Raw genomic sequence first — 19,902 nt, forward strand, 5'->3', positions numbered from 1 at the left:
ATGTGGCTGTGACTATCATGAAGGGACTCTGCACTTCTGAATTTGCCACTACACTGCTGTTCTCAAGTAGCAGAAATGAGAAAGACCAATCTATGTCGATAATACTGAGCTGGATGGACCAGAGGTCTGTCTTGGTATAAGGCCAGGGTAGCGAACTGATGTAGATGGACTCATCATCCCCAGCCAGTCTGGCTAATGGTCAGGGATAATGGGAGTTCCTCTTGGTATAAGGCAATACCACTGCAGGCAAACTGATGCTTCTTCTAGGAGTCCAGTTTTTTATAATTAGACGTGCAGGTGCTACTCCTATAAAGAAACCATATTAATTCATTCTTTTTTTCTCACTCACGCTACCACAAACTTGCCCAGTGGGCAGAGCGAGCATGTCCCCTTTAAGATTGTGAGTGACGTCAGCGAGGCTCTGTCCACAGTTTGCTGCTGTTACCACCAGCCGGGGAATTCTCTGGCTGTTTAGACTAAGTCAGCACACAGGCAGTTTCTTGGTCAGCTGGATGCGTCTGTCGGCCACTCTGGATCATTGCACTTATCAAGCCGGTTCAGTTGAGTGGACGCAGGTTGCAAGCTTGCAAAATAAGGGAGGAAAAAAGATAACCCAAGCCCGGGAGGCTGCAGGGCGGTTGTTTTTCGGGTTCATCCGGAGTGGTGTGCTGCTGCTCCGCCTGATCGGAAGTGATTTTAGTCCGGTTCCTTCGCCCATGGCTCCCGCTGGCGCCTTCAAACACCTGAGCCTGGTGCTGGGCGCAGCGGTGGCCGCCCTGGGCTCCCTCCTTTTCATAGCCTGGAAAATCTACTTCCGAGACGTCAACGACAGCTGTATCGGCTGGAGGGGACGCTGGGAGCAGCAGTTGGAAGCGGAGCTGGGACGCAACGCTCCTAATGGGGAGAAGGTAAGATGAATGGGAGCGCCTTCTGCTCAGGGCCGGTGCTATGAAACCTACTCCTGAGACCGGGAACAGTGGCTTCGTTGCCAAATCGAAGGTGTACCTCTGGATCCCAATCAGTCCTTTGCTCTGGGAGCCAAGGCCAGATGCAGTGAATGAGGTTCCGATTCTGGAAAGGGAGGCTTCAATATAATCATTATTTCAAATGTGCCCGTAGGGCGGGATTAAACCATGCTGAGGCCCTAAACCGTGTCAAGATTCAGAGGCCTCATACCATAAAAATAGAGATAAAAAGTGGTGGGAAAGCAGCGAGGAGAGGATTAGGGGAAGTGGTGCCTGGAGTGGAGCAGGGCTTTAGAATGCGTTGGTAAACTAGCTTCCATTGTCTCCTCTTGAGGTCTGAGGTGAGGCTGGACAATCTGTGGATGCTACAAGTAGTCCAGAAGCCCTGGAAGGGATTGGGTGTGGATTGGGATGGGGGAAGGTCAGGGTTCTTAATTTTGATGGTGGGTTTTATACGAAAGATTGTTTAAGCCAAAGCGATTTCAATTGGTCACAGGCTATGGTCTGACGGCACTTGAGGCCAACACCCTGCAGGCTTAGGAGTGGTCAGTGCCTGGATGGGAGACTGCTTGGGAACCATATGTAAGCCACCCCGGCTTTCTATTATGAAAGAAAGGCGGGGTATAAATGTAATAAATAAATAAATTATCATAAATCTTCGTAGTTATCTCCAACATATTAAAAGGTCCCTCCTAATGTGAGGCCCTAAGCCAGGGCTTACTTGGCTTGTTCCTAAATCCACGACTGTGTGCCAGGGTTGAGTTTCAACATACCTACACCTGGGGCAGGGGTACTACATACCTACACCTGGGGCAGGGGTACTAAAGATCCTAATCAAATAACAGATGATAAGAGATGAAACTGGAAGGCTAATTCATGAGTTAACAGGTCACCAGCCCATATGGCACACATACACCCAACAGGCCTTCAAGCTGGGGTGGGCAGACTTCAGGATTGTGCGGTCTACATTTTTAAAAACAAAACAAAATATGTCTTGTGTCACCATAAAGATTAACCAATTTATTATGGCATAATTTTTTGTGGACCTCAGGTAAATATATACATAGCTGGAGGTGGGATTGCAAACAGTGATGTGAGAAGGAAAAGATATGCAGAGAATAAAGACTGTGGTTATTATTAAGAGGTGCCCTGTTATTAACATGCTAATCTGGCACTGATAAGTCAATTAACACATGCAGTGTGTTTAAAAAATCCTTAGTAACAATTCATTCTACAGGTGATAGCACTGAACCTCTTGAATTGTAATTTAATAACAATTTCACATGCTGTTCCCTTTAGAAGTTCAACAATGGCCACTCAGTTACAGAGTGTTTTGGGAACCTCAGGATCCATCAACAGGAGCCTGATGTAAAACAGTAACGATGAGTGGTGGGCAGATACATTTCACATTCATGTCTGAGCAAATAAACCATTTCTTTTCAGTACCAGAACTGAGTGTAAGTACGCGTGCGCGCACACACGTTTAGAATATTGTGTACAGTTCTGATTCCCCCATCTCAAAAGATGATAAAAGTGTAGAAAAGAGCAGCAATTGTAGTCAAGGAGTTGGACAGCCTTCTCTATGCAGTTAATGCATTGGGGACTCTTTAGTTTAGAAAATGATGACTGTGATGGGAGCCAAAATACAGAATACTATGCAGCTGTAGTTTGTGTGCATGTAGGAAGAGAGTAGTTTTCTCCATTTCCTTTAACATTGGGTCACCTAGTGAATCTGGCAGTAGATTCAGGACAGAAAAAAGGGAGGATTATTCCACACAATGTGCAATTAACCCATGACATGGCAATTGCCACTAGTCAGATGGTTTTGAAAAGAGATAGATAAGTTCATTGCAGATGTAGCTATAAAGTATAGACCCAATCGCTAAATCATTAAATGATTCAGAGGCAGTATACCACTCAATACTGGATGTTGGGGATGACCAACATGGGGACACTGTTGCCCTCATGCCCTGCTTGTCAGCTTCTCAAAGGCATTTAGCTGGTCATTGCAAGAGAGGGCTGGAATAGAAGGAGACTAGTGAGCACAAGGCAGATGAGAGATTGGAGGCCCAAACATGAAACCCCTTGCACTAAATGTACTGCCCTTTGCTTTTCCCAAAAATAAAAGACCCCCCCCATTTTCCCTTTAACTTCATACCTGCTCTTATGGTCTCTTTCTATGCAGACTCCTTCCATCTTCACTTTAAATGGGGTAGGACTCAGAGCAAATAAGATACATTTTCAACGGGCAGCCCACTGTCCAATCAGCAGCCACCTGACTGCCTCAATTGTATAACCCATCCAGTCTCCATCATCTAGCATGCTGCGGCTTCTACTTCTACTACTACTAATAATAATGGTTCTGCTTGATCAGACCAGAAGTCTGTCTAGTCTCGCATTTTGGTCCCTCAGTGGTCAACCAGATACCTGCAAGCAGGAAAGAATGCAGCAGCATGCATGTGGCTCTTTCCCTGCGTCCTGAAATGGTACAGTCCAGGAAAGATGTCACTATACGATCCTGCTGTTTCTGCAAACTGGCTCTTAGGGTTGGGCTAAGGGGAAGAGCGATGTGCAGGTCAGTTTAACATACTACATTTGCTCTTCTATCTGCCTTCACACAGCCACGTGAAGGTGGAAAGAGGCAGGATTCCCCATTGTGCTTCTTTGCCTGTATAGATTATTCAAAGGGATGTGGCTACAGCTCTTGCCATCATAAGGGACCACCCATAATGTTTGCAAGATATACGTTTTAGAGCTCATCAGCATAGACAGGATGAGTTTGTGCGGCACCAAGTTTGTCCCTCAATTTGGCTGGCGTCTTGTCTGGATGTTTAATCTAAGGAGACATGTTGCAATCACCACCAGGCAATTACAAATGAATTTAGCATCCCAAATAAATTCAGCCTGACAGTGCAATCCTATCCATTGCTGTTATACTACAGTCACCTGTCCGTTCTCTAACAATACCCATTAACTCATCATGTGGAGTTATGCAAGACTGAAGTGATCCATCCCATTCTCCCCACCTATGAATAATAGCTTTACACACAACCTGACCGTGAAGTTTGATTTTTACAGTCCTCTTGGCTAACAATGATAGGTGAGCCTGTCAGCCATGGAAGGCCCTTCTACAATTGCCCCATTGTGCTGACTAAACCAAAACTCTTATTCTCTTTGCAGCCGCTTTCCTCGGAGCATCAGGTTTTGGTTCTAGGTTTGGATGGGGCTGGAAAGAGCAGCATTATCCACTATGTCTGCAGTACAGAAGCCAAGATGTGCATAGCACCCACTCAGGGCTTCAATTCAGCACAACTTCAGGCCAGCGGGCTCCAGATGGACCTCCTGGAGGGTAAGTCCTACCATAGGCTCCTGGAAGCAAGCAGGCTAGAATAGTGGGAGAGCTTTGGAAGTGGCCTTCCATCACCGTTATAATCCAGGAGCTCCTTCTACACCATCATTCCACACAAATGGTGTGTGTGTGTGTGTGTGTTTGGGGGGTGCCTTGAAGCCCTAGGCATTAATCGCATTTACTGCCTTCCAATGCCTGTTGCTGTTTTGTCCTTTTTTCTTTCTGGCAGAACAGTGGCTGAGTGGCAGGAAACTCCGATACCACAAGAAAATTTGTTTTAAAAAATGCCTCACCCTCATTTACATCCACCTCCCTTCTTGGGCAGTGGAGGGGTGCCCAAAATAGGCCACATACCCAAAGTCTGTGTTTTTCTTTCTGGTTCTTTGTATTTCAGTTGGTGGCAGCCAGAATCTACGCTCCTACTGGAATCACTACCTCAGCAAAGCCCACGTCCTAGTGTTTGTAGTGGACTCTGCAGATGGCCCACGCCTTCACACTGCCCGACAGGAGCTCCACTGCCTACTAGCCGAGGACCCTCAGTTGCCTTTGATAGTTCTGGCGAACAAACAGGTGGGCCTCCTTAGCATCTTTCGCCTATGACCATCTAGAGCATGGGAGGGCAACATATTTTAGCTGGAGGGCTGCATTTGCCCATGTGGGCAACCTTCCAGGGACTGCATGCTAGTGATGGGCAGGGCAACAGGTGACTTTTGTATAGTAGAGCATACAAAAATCAGAGGCATTTATACATAGACACACACACACCCCTACATCTCTACCTCTCTATCCAGGGAAGCAAGAGGCAGTAGCACAGACCAAGGATACATTTTAGCCAAGCAAATGAACTCAAGGTGGGTGCAAAGCAGGTGAGGGATGTGGCCTAAGGTGAGGGGTGTGTGGCCTAGGGAAAGCTGCAAGGTCTGGATAGAAAAGCCTTGAGGGCTGTATTTGGCCCTCAGGTCTAAGGTTCCCTACCCTTGATTTGGAGGTCTTGTCTTGCCTGGAATCCTTAGTCTTCTGCACTTAATTTGCCTGCTGCCTATGGCAGCACAACTAACTATACATTTAGCTTTTATTGTGTCATAATACAAGAATTTAGCATCAAGGATAACCATTTCCTTCCCAGCTGTACTTCTCATGCTACTCCTTGTGTGATGTAAACATGTGGTAAAATACAGTTCTCTTAAGAGAGGTGGGGAGTATCCTTGTTCAGACTACGATCTGTGTCCATTTTAGGACAAGAGCGATGCACTGAGTGTGGCAGAACTACATGAGGAGCTGGCCTTGCACACCTTGAACAATCAGAGGGAATTCTTTCTCCTGCCCACGAGTGCTACTTATGCTGGCCTGGCCACTGCAAACAGCATTGTCCACCTGAAGAGCCTGCTGGTCAAACTCCTGGCCCAGGCCTGAAAGTTCTTAAACATCTCCAGGATATTCAGACCAGATGGATCCAATACGGCTTTATTTCTCGCAGCAGCAGCCTATTGAGATTTTATCTGCAGAATTGGGGATAAACAGGCTCTTCCAAGTTCTCAAAGGAAGAACCTTTTAGGTGTTCCTGTTCCGGAAAGGACTCCTACTGCCAATATGACCTCGGAAACTGCCTCAGAAGGAAGTACAACAGGGGCAAAATAAACTGTCTATGGGGATAATACCATAATCTCAGAGGGTGGCTGCGGATAGCTGCTGCTGTACAGCTCTAGGGAACTGCAATGTCAATACTTGCACTAAGAACTGTAATTTTGTCTTAAAGGCTCTGCTACCACCAGATCTATAGGAAGGCTCTCCCCTGTGCTAGTTAGCACATTCTTTGCCTAGGAAAGGGCTGGAATATCTGGTTCCTCACTGTCCTTTTGGGACAGTGGGAGATTGATCTTGTCCCTCAGAAAGATTATTCAATCCTACCTGCAGTTAGTAGAGATGCACCATCTCAGGTTGGTTGATGGCTAGTCTGAGACAAGGAGATATATTTGGCATCTCAGCAGAACATGTCCAGGCAGCTATGCTGTTGAGGTGCCCCAGTGGAATCTTAGCACTTTTTAACAACTTTTATTGCACTCATGAGTAGCAATCGCATTTGATAAATAACTGGTGGCTTAGCTACCCCCTCTCCAGCACACTCAATGCTCTCAATTAATTGCTATCCCTTATCGCAAGAGTTGGGGAACCTTTGTTCCTCCAGCTGTTGCTGAACTACTCATCAGCCCTGGCTGTTGGCCATGCTTGCTCAGGCTGATGGGAGTTGTAGTTCAGCAACAGCTGGAGAGCCAAAGGTTCCCTATTCCTGGCCTTATAAAGTTGGAACTAGCCCCTTGAGGTAGAGCCAGTGCTCTTCCTCAGCTGCAAAAGGCAAGTCAGTCTCCAATGAATTGCTACCTTTATATACTCAATACATGTTTGCTTGCCTGCTGCTTCTGAGGTAAGCAACACTTGTGAATTTCAAGGAACTGGGAAATTTGAGTTGCTTAGTGTGTATGGCTGGGCGCAGCACAACCTATGTGCTAATGTAGCTGAACATCCCTTTGGTGCTATGTTTGATCTCAGTCACCTGGTTCAGGGCTATCTATCATTCCTCTATAATCCATATTCCCTCTGAGGTAGAAGCTGAGCACTCAGTGGTGGCTGACACACGCCAAAGCCTCCTTGTTCAGGCTGCTAGTGATGTAGAAGTTGGTCTCGCACAAACCACCAGAGCTTGGAAAAGTTACTTTTCTGAACTCCCCTTAGCCCCAGCCAGCATGGCCACTGGATTGGGCTGATGGGAGTTGTAGTTCAAAAAAACAACTTTTCCAAGCTCTGCAAACTACAAATCTTGCCTCTAGCAAAAGTACTAGTACTACATGTTCAGCCAGCCCTGTAAAGGCAGCTTGTTCTTATTAGCACAAAGCTAATCCAGTCAGCACGTGCTTTCTTAAACATTGCATTTGCCAACTCCCTTTTCCCTTTCCTTACAGCAGGACCACAGCAGTGCTGCTTGGGCTAGGCTCCTTTTGCAGAACCTGACCCCCTTTCCCCATGGTTGTTTTGTTCTATCACAGCATATAGGAAGTTTGGTTTGTGCCAGAGGATCCTAGCCCTAAGTTCTTCTTGCTTGCATGAAATGGATAATGGATGGCCAACTGTTTACATTAACTTTCTCCCCACTATATCAATAAATGATTAGTTTTTCAGCTCTGCTTTAACATGCAACTGCAGGAATCATGAGAAAGCATCATATAGTACTGCCGCTAGGAAGGGCAGAACTCAAGAGATGTTATGGCCACCACCGATCAATACAGACACTTCAACAGACTAGCCAGAACAGGCCAGATAGTCACACCCAGACTTAAGACAAAGCAGCCACTGTGCTGCTCTCCAGATGCTCCCAGGGGGCAGTGGAGTATACAGAGGCCTTCCTAACGCCACCTTGCCTTTGTAGCTATGTCATGTGAACACAGGGGTGATCTATTGATACACAAAACTAGGGGTTTAAATACTGCTGTAGGAAAAATTGAGGAAACTAAGACAGTTTCCCATACTGGTAATTAAAAAAATAAATAAATACATACTGAACAAGGGAAATGTTTTACTCCACATTAAAGAATGCTTGAAAACATGTTGGGAACTACCAATCTGGCATCTTTTTGCTTCCTTAGGCTGAGGATGTGCTAGAATTCCCTTAAGACAGTCTACCCCAACATGGTGTACTCCAAATGGTTTGGACTACAACTCCCACTATCCCTCATCCGTCACACATTAAAGTATTATATTGATTTTTAATTGTATTTTATTGCTTTGCTTATTTCTGATATTTTATATTCTATGGAATTCAAATTATAATAGAAATAAAATACACTATACAAAAAACAAGCAGCAATAAAAATACAATTAAAAATCATACAGCAGGTAGCACAGCACACTGCAATTGCTACAACAGCAGAAAAATTAGGAACCACTGATTTAGTGAATCCCATCTCTCTGCATGTGCACACACTCATGAACTTGGCTCAAGGTTGCCTCTCTAAACCCTTCTACTACTAACACAACAAGAACAGGAAACGTATATTATTTGGCTGTGTTTTGTTACTGACATAGGGACTTGGAAAACAGTTTATTTCAATTGGGATATCTCCCAGTATCAAAGGAAATTACATCCCAAGATGCTATCGACTGAGAGCCCTTGCAGGATTCAGAGTAGGCAAAGTCCCATCAACACAGACTCCTTCCCATTTTCTCTCATCACAGGACAGGATTATATGTAATTTAATTTTCAGTCCCTGAGCACCAGTCACTTAAGGGCAAGCCAGCTTTTCAAATAACAGAGGTGCAGCTGCTTCTGCCCATTTCTCTAGCGAGTAAAATCATTGTTGATCCATCTTTTCTGGCTTTAGAGAGGCAACAAATGCCAGGTACTCCTCAGGGTAGAAGCGTTTATACACATTGATCTTCCTCTTTATTTGCTTTGGTGTGTCCTGGTAATAGTTCTTCTCATCACGAGCCATAGCCTAGGAGGTGAAGAGTAAAGTTAATCATCATGGTTTATTTGTATGCTGCTTTCCATAGTAACCTATGCTCAAGACAGCTCACAACATGAAAAGGGTACATAATTCACGTTTACAAAATTCAGATAGTCAAACAGTAAAATAAAGAAACATCTTAAGAAACGTACAATAAACTGAAATGCCATTATAATTCCTAATAAGGTCTAACAATAAAATATAAAAACATAATCCCAATAACAGCAAAAATACCTGACAAGCAGAATTAAATTTTGGCCCAAATGGAATCCCCTAAACAACACCCCACAGTCAAGATGGTCTCTGGCAACTTCAGCTAGTGGCAACTTCAGCTAGTAGCAGCTTTTATAGCTGCAGTCAGTCTGTGCCCCACCCTCCTGGGTGAGATGGAAAGAGGCCAGCAAGCAGGGAGAAGGTCTTGCAGGACTTGCAGTCAAGGCTCTTTTAAGAGTTTAAAGAGTAAATAGCTATCTCAGATATTCTTAGAAGGCCTCCCACACCCAGAAAGCAAGCAGTATACTGTATGTCAAGCCTCAAGAAGTGGCTGTGAACAAAGCAAATGGAAAACTACAGCCACAGGAATGCATTCTGAAAAAGTAGATATATTCAGCGGGTGGAAGCAACCCACTGGAGTTCAGCTCAGGATACACAAAGAAGTGTGGGTGAAGAGAGGAAGCAAACAGAAGGGCAATGAGCGTGCTCAACAATTTCTGATCAGACAAACCAGGAAATTCTGAAAAGTGGGCATTTTAATGCCAGCAGCTGGAAACATTCACCACAGGGCTACTATCAAAGGAGTACCTACTTTGTAGTTTTCACCATGGTTCCGAATCATGTGTTGGACATAGTCAATTAGATCTCGGGAGAGGGTCTCTGACTTCTTCTCTGGAAGGCTGGCCTCAGATTCCAACTCTAAGCATTAAGAGGAAAAGGCAGTGAAGCAGAGGGAAAATTTTTGCACACTGTGAGACTTCGTTCTACCAGAAACAGAAAAGCAAGATTCAGCTAGTAGGATCATGGAAGCCACTTGGATTCCTTTTGGCAGTAAGAGGTAAAATGCTCATACTGTGTGTGTCTGCCATTGTGTTCACATTAAAATCTCATCCCAACCTATAATGCACACTAGACTGCCTTTGGAGCCTGAACAGTAAGTCTCATGGCTACAACATGAATCAGTGAGAAATGTGAGGGGGAGGGGATGGGCATTTTGGGATTTTGCTATCTCTACATGCCTAGCACTACACCCAAGTAAACACAGCAGTGTGCTGTCCTAAAGCTCAAAAGGCATGCACCACGGGCAACAGGCACAATCCTTTTATTGTGATCAACCAGCAACTGGGTTCTTACAGAGGATGGGCGGTTTCTGATTCAGACAAGAAGTGGCCTACAAAACACATTAAAAACAAACAAACCACACAAACTGCACAGGATAACGCTTCTGTTTGCCTGACAATGACAGCTGATAAATTCCACAAAGCTGCACTTAATTTGAATGGAATAAACAATGGTTCTCAGGATTCAGCAATGCAACACTTTGGGGTTGTTGGGCACTAAAGGGCTTCACTATGTGGCATCAGGTCAGCGCTACACTGCCAATATGAAGGCAATACCAACCATTTAGTACATATGGCTTCCGCACAGTCTTCACCTTTGCTTGCTGTCCATCAACTTCCATTTTCATCATCTGCATTTTGAAAGAACATGGTGGTAGGTTCGTGTTTCAGCCATTGCTTTGTACACTCTAAAACTCTTATCTAACTTTATAAATCCCATAGCTGGTGTTAATTCATCTTTCCTTAAGGATGTAATTTGCTTTTTTAATGCTATCATGCTCATTAGTATCACCTGGGTAAGATAAAAGCGCATGAACAGCAAATGTCCACTTGATTTGTCTTTCAGGAAAGAGCAAGAATTACATACTTGAGACACATTGGATGGCACTTCACCAATGCAATCATTATTCCAGACTACTAAATTAACTCAAACTATGGTAGCATCCCTAGAATAAGTTAGCATCAGAGAACAGTCATTCTGCACTACTTCCACAAACCACCACAATATAACTCCCAGGGATACTTGGGATGTCAATCTGTATCTTGTACAGATGAATAAAGGGTCGTATTTGATCAGGGTCCTGTCAGCACAAGGAATGCCACTGGCGCAGCAGGACTTCCCCCCACCCATGTGCCCCCTAAATCTGTTCTAGGGACTTTCCCAACCCTCCGGGGTGGATTTGAGGGGCAGAGGGGGAGGAGAAAGGGGGACAATCCTGCTGCAGTAGCAGTAATCCTTGCACTGATGGGACAAGTTAATAGAATGCTACTCAGAGATTTTTACTAGACCTGCTGACGTTCCATGAGGAAATCCCAAGATTTGGAATTCACCCAACTCTCCATCTGGCTGTTCAATAAGAAGGGTAAAGGGAAAGTGTACATGAATTTGAAATCTTACCTTTTTGGTGTTCTCACAAATAAAGTAACATCTTGGCTACTGTATTTCTCTCATGTATACTTTGTGTCTACCTAAACACCACATGAGATCTTTTATCCAGGCTTAAATATAACATTTTCTTATGGGGTAATTTTCCAGTTCTTTGTGTAGCTTTCATTTTATGCATCCTGTCCTGTCAGTGCATCCATCACCCATGAACTGGTATTCAACCTAACAATAGCTGATCTCCCAACCTGGAAACCTTGGTTTAAAAACTTTCCCACATGCTCTACATACCATTATCCTATTTGGAGTTCACAAACAGCACTCACCTGTTGTATTGTCTTTGGAATAGGTATAGCCTTGTTTGGATCAACAGCCAGGCCCATTTCAGCCAGGTTCTGAGATACTGATTTGGTCCTATCCCAAGCATGTCGGATTTGGGCACTGGACCAAGATGGGGTGGAGGGGAAGAAAGAGATGTGTATCAATATTAAGTATTCTTGAAGGGACTTCTTCCCCTTTCTGATAAGAATTCCATACAGCTAACTTACTATTGGGGGGGGGGAACATTAGCCATCCTCATCCAAAGATCTTTCAAACTATCACACCTTATTATGAGGTACATATTTTATTTGTTTCATTGTTTAACACAGTTCTGCCTGAATTCATTAACTTTTTAAAGCCTGTTTGTCTCCTTGAATGTTTTCAGCACTTCAGCACATAGCAAATAGACAGAATACCTAAGAACATATGAACATACAAAGAGACTGCTGGATCAGACCAATAGCCCATTTAGTCCAGCATCCTGTTCTCACAGTGGCCGATCAGTTGCCATGGGAAATCTGCAAACAGGATCTGAGTGCAAGAGAACTCTCTCCTCCTGCAGTTTCCAGCAATTGGTATTCAGAAGCATACCACCTCCAACTATGGAGGCAGAGTATTGCCATCTGGGCTAGTAGCCACTGATAGTCTTATCCTCCTTGAATTTGTCTCCTCCCCTTTCAAATCCATTCAAGTTGGTAGCCATCACTGCCTCTTGTGGGAGCAAATTCCATAATTTAACTATGCGCTGTGTGAAGAAGCACTTTCTTTTGTCTGTCCTGAACCTTCCAACATTCAGCTTTACTGGAGTTCTAGTGTTATGAGAAAGGAAGAAAAACTTTTCTCTGTCCACTTTCTCCATGCCATGCATAATTTTATAACCTACTATCATGTCACCTCTTACTCGCATTTTCTCTAACCTAAAAAGGCCCAAATTCTGCAACCTTTTTTCATAGGGGAGTCGCTCTGCCCCCTTGATGATTTTGGTTGCCCTTTTTTGAACCTTACTAGCTCTACAATATCCTTTTTGAGGTGAGGTGACCAGAACTGTACTCATTATTCAAAATGCAACCACACCATAGATTTATGTAACAGCATTATATTTGCAGTTTTATTTTAAATTTCCTAATAATCCCTAGCATGGAATTTGCGTTTTTCACAGCTGCAACATGCTGGATTGATATCTTCATTGAGCTATTCACTATGACCCCAAGGTCTTGTTCCTGGTCAGTCAACGCTGGTTCAGTCCCCATGAGCATATATATGAAATTAAGTTTTTTTGCTCCGATATGTATAACTTTACACTGTTTACATTCAACTGCATTTACCATTTTACCTCCACTCAGTGAAGAAAGGTCCTTTTGGAGCTGTTCACAATCCCTTTTTGTTTTAACCCTGAACAATTTAGTATCATTAGCAAACTTGGCCACCTCCCTGCTCACCCCTAACTCTAAATCATTTATGAACAAGTTAAAAAGCACAGGTCTCAATGCCAATACTTGGGGGACTCTTTCTATAGCCCCCCCACCCATTGGGAGAACTGTCAATTTATTGCTGCTCTATGTGTTTCTGTTTCTGCTCATATGAGGCACCCATCAACATGTGGTTCCACAAGAGCACTTTTAATTCTGTTTTATTATTTATTTATTACATTTATACCCTGACTTTCTTTTCATGATAGAAACCCAAGGCAGCTTACATATGGTTCCCTGGCGGTCTCTCATCCAGGCACTGACCAGACTGGGTGCTGGCCTCATGTGTCTTCAGACCATATAGCCTGGGACCATTTACTGACAGACCTAGCTCTGGAAAGGTCTCCCAACTAGTATAATTCATTTTGCCTAGTGGGAATCCAGTGCTGAATCCAGTGTAATCAATACCCTCCAGAATTACTTCCAAGTATCCCAAGGAAATAAGCGCTGAAGGGACACAACAAAGCTTTACAAGAAACAAAAAGCATCTTCCAGTGAAAGTCCATGATCAAGGCTGCATACGACATTTACTTATTTATAGTTACTTAATTCATTTCTATTCCTCTTTTCTTCCATCACGAAACTCAAGGCAATATACACAGGATTCTCAGGTGGTCATCCATCCACACACTTATGAGACCGGCTTAGCTACACCAAGATGGCTGCATCACGTACCCTCAGAACATGCCCTGCATTGCACTGTAAAGCAGCCATTCTTACCATGAATGGCAGAAATGGCTAAAACGGACCTTAATTATCAAGCTTAATTTTCAAGCTTAATTTCAGTGCATGACTAAAACTGAAACAAAGATAGTGGCGGTGCAGAAACTGGACGGTTTAACTATGGTTCTGGAGAGACACCCAGTCCTCTCCCTTGGCTTTTGGCACTGCGACGGCTCCAAAAACGCAGCAGGAGCGAAAAGCCTTACCAGCGTCCTCCAAGCTTCTCATAAGGCCATGGGTGAGCCCTCCTGACTGTGATCCGAAAATACGGGGATGGGCTTTCCTAGGCTACGGGCTGAGATCCGAAGCCTGGTCATCCAAAACCCGAGTCGGTGCCTATTTTTGCCTTCTCGGCCACTCACCATTTTATACGAGGCGCCGCGCGCTTGCGGAAAGCCTTGTTCTGCTTCTTGCGATTCACATTATAGTTGTACTTTTGCCGCCGAGTCTTCCCCTTCGCTTTTGGCATCGCGGCGACTCCGAAGACAGAGCAGCCAGCAACACGCGGCTTCTATACTGTAGAAGTCCCAACCTGTGGAGCAGCGAAGGCAACAGGACCCGTTGCCGCAGTGGCCGATAGGAAGCGTAGTTTTAGTGCTCGGCCCACGTGGTTAAATTCCTGTACGGAAAGCCCTAAATGGACTACAACTCCCAGAAAGCCAAAGAATACGTGTATTCGTATTGCTGGCTGGCCGGTTCCCAGATCCTAGCTTATTGGCTACAAGGGCAGCTCGTGTCCCAACGTTTGTACGGGTGGTGAAGAGGGTTAGTATAGTTAGAGCGAAGCAGTCAGTCACCTTTCTGTTTAGACCCCTGGAGTAATTTGCCATGGCTCAGAGTAGTCCACCCCCCTTTGACCCCAATCGCCCACCTTTGATCGAAGGCTTTACGCCAACCGCCGTCCACCGCGAGAAAACCAGAGAAAAGTTCCTGCTCAAGATCCGCGAGAACCCGCTGGTGCCCATTGGTGAGAGGGAGGCCGAGGATATGGGAGAGAGGGCATGTTAAAGCGGGAGGTGACCGGATTAAGTTTATTGTCTCCTCTGCCGTGGCTCCTGTTTACAGTGACCACTCATTCAACAGAGAAAGCTTCTTTCCAATATGGAAATGCAGTGATAGCATCTGGTCGGGGTCACCGTGGGTGGGAAGCCATTTGCTGCTCCACCTTAGGCAGCAAAATGCTTTGGGCCCACCTGGCCAAAGAAGGGAACAAATCTAGAAAGAAAACAGGTCTGGAGAGTATGAAGGTGATGGGTGCGTGTTTCCTTTTCTTTGTTTGACTTCTCCCGGCCCTGTGCCTTTAATATTAGCCTGACACACAGAAATGTTGGTAAAGCGCTTCCTGGCTGGGGAAAATCTCTCCAGCGAAATATCTGGTGTTGGAATATTCTTAAAGGCCCAGGGCCAGAAATAAGATGGCAGTTGGAGTGAGGGGGAAAATGATGAACTGGATTAAAGGTAATAAATGGTGAACAATTTCCAGGGGGACGGCCACGTTTAGTCTTTTGTAGCAAAACTAAAAAAATTGTGGCACCTCAAAGACTAGCAAACATTATTGTGGCATATGCTTTCGTGGACTAGAACCCACTTCATCAGTTAGTTATACCTGACCACTGAGGATCCTATTCCATGCATCAGGTGAAACTGGCTGTGGTCCACAAAAGGTTATGTCATAATGTATTAGTCTTAAGGTGCCATAAAGCTACGAACAGTCATCTAGATTTCAGTTTGGGTGGACTGGATTTCAGTCAGAGTGGAGACTATCGAAGGACAAAATAAATAAAATCCACAGGGTTTATGTATGGGGGCTCTAGTGAATTGTTTAAAAACAAAGCCTGTCGAAAGTACAGAATGTCACCATTTTTAAAGTCTGTGGACTTCTAGTGTACCAGAGGATGTGACTGTGTCAGTTCCCCATCCAGTGCATTTTATCCATACAGCTAGTGACTGATTTTTAAGCTGAAATTTTGAGTATTTAAACCACTGTGTAGGTACATTCTCTACTCTGCCCATCTAAGGAAGGAGACTCCATGTAGCATTTATTTCCACCCCCACCCTCGCAGCAGTATGTGGTCAGATGCTGCTTCTTTGGGAAAACTAGATCCAAGAAAAGAAGGGCATCACCATCCTAATAGATTCTGTTTATATAATTCTTATTATCTGTTACTTGAGACTAGGATTTTTCCCTGTGACGTAAATCACTATTTTACCTAGGGGGATTGGAGGCTGAAAGAAAGTGTTTACATTGACATCTCTTAGTCAAAGTCTGACTTTTTGTTCACAGGACCACACAGACCTCCGTGGTTGCATTTCCTCCTTTGACCTTTCTTTCTCTTGTCCTGCCCTTTAGGCTGCCTTGGCACAGCAGGAATTTTGACCTATGGACTCATCTGCTTCAAGAGGGGCAAAACCCGCCAGTCCCAGATGATGATGCGGGCACGTATTCTAGCCCAGGGTTTCACTGTTGCAGCCTTACTGGTGGGTGTGGTGGTTACAGCACTGAAACCAAGGAAGTGAACGTACTGCTGGTGTGCAGTAATATGTGACAATCCTGTCTCAGTGAATCCTTCTGCCGTGGAGAGGGTACTTGCAGGTTGATGTCTTATTGATCATTTTGGATTGAACATCAAGTGTCAGAGAGTTCCAGATTCTTTTTATATTGTTATAACTGTATTAACACATTCAAATAATTCAGCCTTGTCACTGGTGTATAAGAATTTTTGTGCACAGATGTAGCCTTGTGAGACCAGTTTGCTGACAAGGCCAGTATCCTGGAGTAAAGGTTATTAGGAAAGCTTACTGGAAGGAGTGTCTTTATTATCTTGTAGGCCATCATGAGATTTGAAACACATTTGAAATGGCACGTGTTTATTACTTGGCATTAGGTCTGGGAGTAATGAGCAAAATATTTTGAATGATGGGGAAGGGTGTTGTGGTTACTTTTTCTAAAATATATTCACATTCAAGGGCAAGGCACATCACATCTCTTTTCCAATCTGTGTTCATGTTTGTTCTTATCTGAACTGAAAATTATAAGCTTGCTGGTTTTTTCTTTCCTGCTATTGGTATCTACATGTGCTGCTCTTGTGCATGTTGCTGGTTTTCTTACTGGTGCCATCTTCTAGCCAACCACTATCAATTCCTCAGGCATCCAGGCTGCTGAGTTCAAAAGGAAGGATAGGGAAATGGATATGTGACTTAGGCTGCAATCCTGTACCCACTTTTCCAGGAGTATAGCACAGTGGGGATGAGAGCCTGGCTGGGAGTCCAGAGTCTGTGAGTTCAAATCCCCGCTCGTGTCTCCTGGGTGTCAGGGGCCAGCTAAAGATCATCCCCACAGTGAGTGGCTCAGGGGTTACGTGCCCTGCCACCTGTGCAGCCCTGGGCAAGCTGCATAGTCCCAAGGAGCCCAGTTGCCCCCCAGCTGGCAGTTGCAGACAAGGAAGGGGCTGGCTTGTGCAGCTGTGGCAAGCTGAGCAGGCCCTAGCCAGCTGGGGAGGACTAGCCTCAGAGAGAGGCAATGGTAAACCCCCTCTGAATACCACTTACCATGAAAACCCTATTCACAGGGTAGCCATAAGTCGGGATCGACCTGAAGGCAGTCCATTTCCATTTTATTTTTGGGTAGACATGTATAGGACTGTGTTGTTGAGGTTGTATATGATTTGTTTTATGCTCCATGGTTTGTGATTGACAAAGAGGAATTGGTTGGTGCAAATTGGGGGACAGATTATGGAAATAAAACAGTTGGACAACATCTGGAGCATATGGCATAAGTGAAGATGCTTGAAATGGGAGAGTGGGAAAACTTTATTTTCAAAGCATTGTTTCATAACACAGTGAGTTAAATATAGTGATGGCTGTCCATAGAATGCATTGGGATTACTTTGATAATATCAGTTAGCATTCTGGAACCGTCTGACTTACAAGACAAGTCGTGTTAAGCAGCAGCTTTGCAGCTTACTCTGCTGAATGAGGCAGTTGATATATTATTAACCTATTGTAAAATTAACAATTTGAAGAACAACCTCTTTGATTATCTAGTTGTAACATTATATAATCAATTGTGGTTCCATGTTATGATTGGTAAGCAAACATAACACTGAGGAAATCTATCATGGAGGGGAAAAGGTTTAGTCTAATTTCTAGATCATCTGCAAAGAGATCACATTTTATGGACAAATTTTTTATGCCTGTCGAAAGCAGATCCCACCAAAATAGTTTGAAATGGTGCACCTTGCATCCAAGAGTTATACAGTGCAAAAAATGTAGAATATCCACTTCATTGGATGGAACTTTGATTCTGAATGAAGAGAAACCAAAGAAGATATACAATATTTTTTGTAGATTTTGGGAGTAATGCCTCCCCCTCTATTTTGTGTGAATAAGCTCAGCAAATTGGATTGCAATCTCAAATGGATAGGAGCTATGGAAATATGTGGGGGGGGAGTAGATGTCAACAAATTAAGACTTGATGAGAAAGCTTTAAATTGTTCTTCCTGAAGTTAGAGCCCAATACATTTTGCCATCACCAGACTTAGTGGTGCCAGCATGATTATTTAGCAGAACTAAATCTAGAATTGGAGTTAATTGGGCCTGGATTCTGTTGCAGCTGTTTCATCTGCACTTGATTTATTTATTCCATTGAAAGTGGACAATACGAATCAAAGTGGAAGACTAGCAGCCTAGTACTATGTTTGTTATGAGTAAATTAAACTCAGTGTGACCTACAGCAGGGATAGGGAACTAGTGCTTCTCTGCATGTTATTGGACTACAGCTTCCATCTTACCTAACCATTGGACATGCTGAGTAGGGCTGATGGGCACTGTAGTCCAGCAGCATCTGATGGGCCACAAGTTCCCTGTCCCTGGCATATAGCATCTTCCACAACCGGGATGGGGAACATTTGCCCCTTCAGAAGTTGTTAAACCAACTTCTGTTGGCCTCAGTCAGCACAGCTGGAGGTGATGGAAACTTGCCCATCAATATCTAGTGGACCACAGGTCCCCCCCTTCATGCTCTACAATATATAATCTAATGGATCTTACTCTTTAGGTGCACATAAGATTGTATTCTGAGCTGTTAATGACGAAGTGCAAACCATAGCTTAGAGGATTTAGTAATTAACTGAGCAGATAGTGATAAAAATCCAAGCAGAGTTCCTCTAGAAACATGAGCAACCAGCACATAGCTGAAGAATCTGTCACCAAGTAGAACAAGTTGCCTGCCTGCATGCTTCCTTCCTTCCTTTTGGTGATGTTTGTACATTAATAAATCCAAATTCTCTTTCACTGAAGTTGTTGTGTGCCTTGACTTTAACTATTTACAATGAAGACATGAGAACTCTCCAATAAACTACTGCAGTTATAATAGGTCAGTTAGTTGACAGCTTTTAATGTTCAGCCTAGCCCTGTTCCTTTGTCACAATGCCTGCCTGAGAACTGAGATTAGATGCTCCAGGGAACTATGCTTCTCCTGAAATCACAGAAAGGCATGTTAATCAGAACTGATAACTTTTCCAAGATGATTTCCAAGGCCTAGAGGTCAGAAGCAAGGTGTGTGGACAGAACTGTCTTAGAGATTCCAACAACTCTAATAATAAGTTGGAGTTGGAGGAATCTCTAAGTCAGTTCTAAATGTTTAATAACATTTAGAAACTAAAATTATCCCAAATCTATGAAAGAGAAGAATGCTGAGCACATTGTAGCAGGAAATGTAGAACGAAAGTGTTTTTTTCATGCCTAAGGCCAAAATATGCTTGGCTTGTATTGACAGGCAAACCTTAAATGCAATCTGTTGCTCATTCGACTGGCAGTGCAGAGTGCATAAGATTAGTGTAAGATGCCAGTATATTATCTGCCACTGGGGCAACAGGGGAAGGAGAGTCATTTACAAGAACATTTCACATAGCCCAACTTGCTTGCAGTTAGCTGCTCATGTAAGGCACATAATAATTTCTTCTAGTGAATAGTTTGCCAGACATAATTCAGTCTGTTCTCACAAATGTAGACAGGCAACTTTTCGTTCAGCTAACAGAATGTACCTGCCCGCAAAGATCAGTTACAAATCAATTTAGAGTGTGCTAAAGGGGTGGATTTTCTGTTATTCCAGAGAATATTTGGGGGGGAAATAGTAATTC

At 44.0% G+C, this 19,902-nt stretch overlaps 3 protein-coding genes across 3 annotated transcripts; 2 read left to right on the forward strand and 1 right to left on the reverse strand.

Moving 5' to 3' along the window:
* The first annotated feature begins 422 nt into the window (after positions 1-422).
* On the forward strand, positions 423-7,248 carry ARL10 (ADP ribosylation factor like GTPase 10). Its single transcript, XM_061617530.1, has 4 exons — positions 423-908; positions 4,146-4,314; positions 4,709-4,884; positions 5,551-7,248. The coding sequence occupies exons 1-4, from the start codon at positions 513-515 to the stop codon at positions 5,725-5,727; spliced, it is 918 nt and encodes a 305-aa protein (XP_061473514.1). The 5' UTR covers positions 423-512; the 3' UTR covers positions 5,728-7,248.
* Positions 7,249-7,865: 617 nt separating this feature from the next.
* NOP16 (NOP16 nucleolar protein) lies at positions 7,866-14,372 on the reverse strand. Its single transcript, XM_061617533.1, has 5 exons — positions 14,125-14,372; positions 11,576-11,690; positions 10,428-10,497; positions 9,619-9,725; positions 7,866-8,801 (listed from the first exon to the last, which is right to left on the reverse strand). The coding sequence occupies exons 1-5, from the start codon at positions 14,229-14,231 to the stop codon at positions 8,658-8,660; spliced, it is 543 nt and encodes a 180-aa protein (XP_061473517.1). The 5' UTR covers positions 14,232-14,372; the 3' UTR covers positions 7,866-8,657.
* Positions 14,373-14,431: 59 nt separating this feature from the next.
* HIGD2A (HIG1 hypoxia inducible domain family member 2A) lies at positions 14,432-16,561 on the forward strand. Its single transcript, XM_061617534.1, has 2 exons — positions 14,432-14,729; positions 16,113-16,561. Exons 1-2 carry the CDS (start codon positions 14,591-14,593, stop codon positions 16,277-16,279), a joined length of 306 nt encoding a protein of 101 aa, XP_061473518.1. The 5' UTR covers positions 14,432-14,590; the 3' UTR covers positions 16,280-16,561.
* The last annotated feature ends 3,341 nt before the right edge of the window (positions 16,562-19,902 follow it).

This window comes from Rhineura floridana, chromosome 3, assembly GCF_030035675.1.
Source record: "Rhineura floridana isolate rRhiFlo1 chromosome 3, rRhiFlo1.hap2, whole genome shotgun sequence".
Taxonomy (NCBI): domain Eukaryota; kingdom Metazoa; phylum Chordata; class Lepidosauria; order Squamata; family Rhineuridae; genus Rhineura; species Rhineura floridana.

Excerpts from the sequence above, each read along its gene's own strand:
- ARL10 (XM_061617530.1), top strand. The coding sequence starts at position 513 with ATGCGTCTGTCGGCCACTCTGGATCATTGCACTTATCAAGCCGGTTCA. Across the intron at positions 909-4,145 it reads ACGCTCCTAATGGGGAGAAG|CCGCTTTCCTCGGAGCATCA; the intron begins GTAAGATGAATG and ends TTCTCTTTGCAG. Across the intron at positions 4,315-4,708 it reads CCAGATGGACCTCCTGGAGG|TTGGTGGCAGCCAGAATCTA; the intron begins GTAAGTCCTACC and ends TTTGTATTTCAG.
- NOP16 (XM_061617533.1), bottom strand. The coding sequence starts at position 14,231 with ATGCCAAAAGCGAAGGGGAAGACTCGGCGGCAAAAGTACAACTATAAT. Across the intron at positions 10,498-11,575 it reads TTCCAAAGACAATACAACAG|ATGATGAAAATGGAAGTTGA; the intron begins GTGAGTGCTGTT and ends TTCAAAATGCAG. Across the intron at positions 8,802-9,618 it reads ACCATGGTGAAAACTACAAA|GCTATGGCTCGTGATGAGAA; the intron begins GTAGGTACTCCT and ends TTCACCTCCTAG.
- HIGD2A (XM_061617534.1), top strand. The coding sequence starts at position 14,591 with ATGGCTCAGAGTAGTCCACCCCCCTTTGACCCCAATCGCCCACCTTTG. Across the intron at positions 14,730-16,112 it reads GAACCCGCTGGTGCCCATTG|GCTGCCTTGGCACAGCAGGA; the intron begins GTGAGAGGGAGG and ends CCTGCCCTTTAG.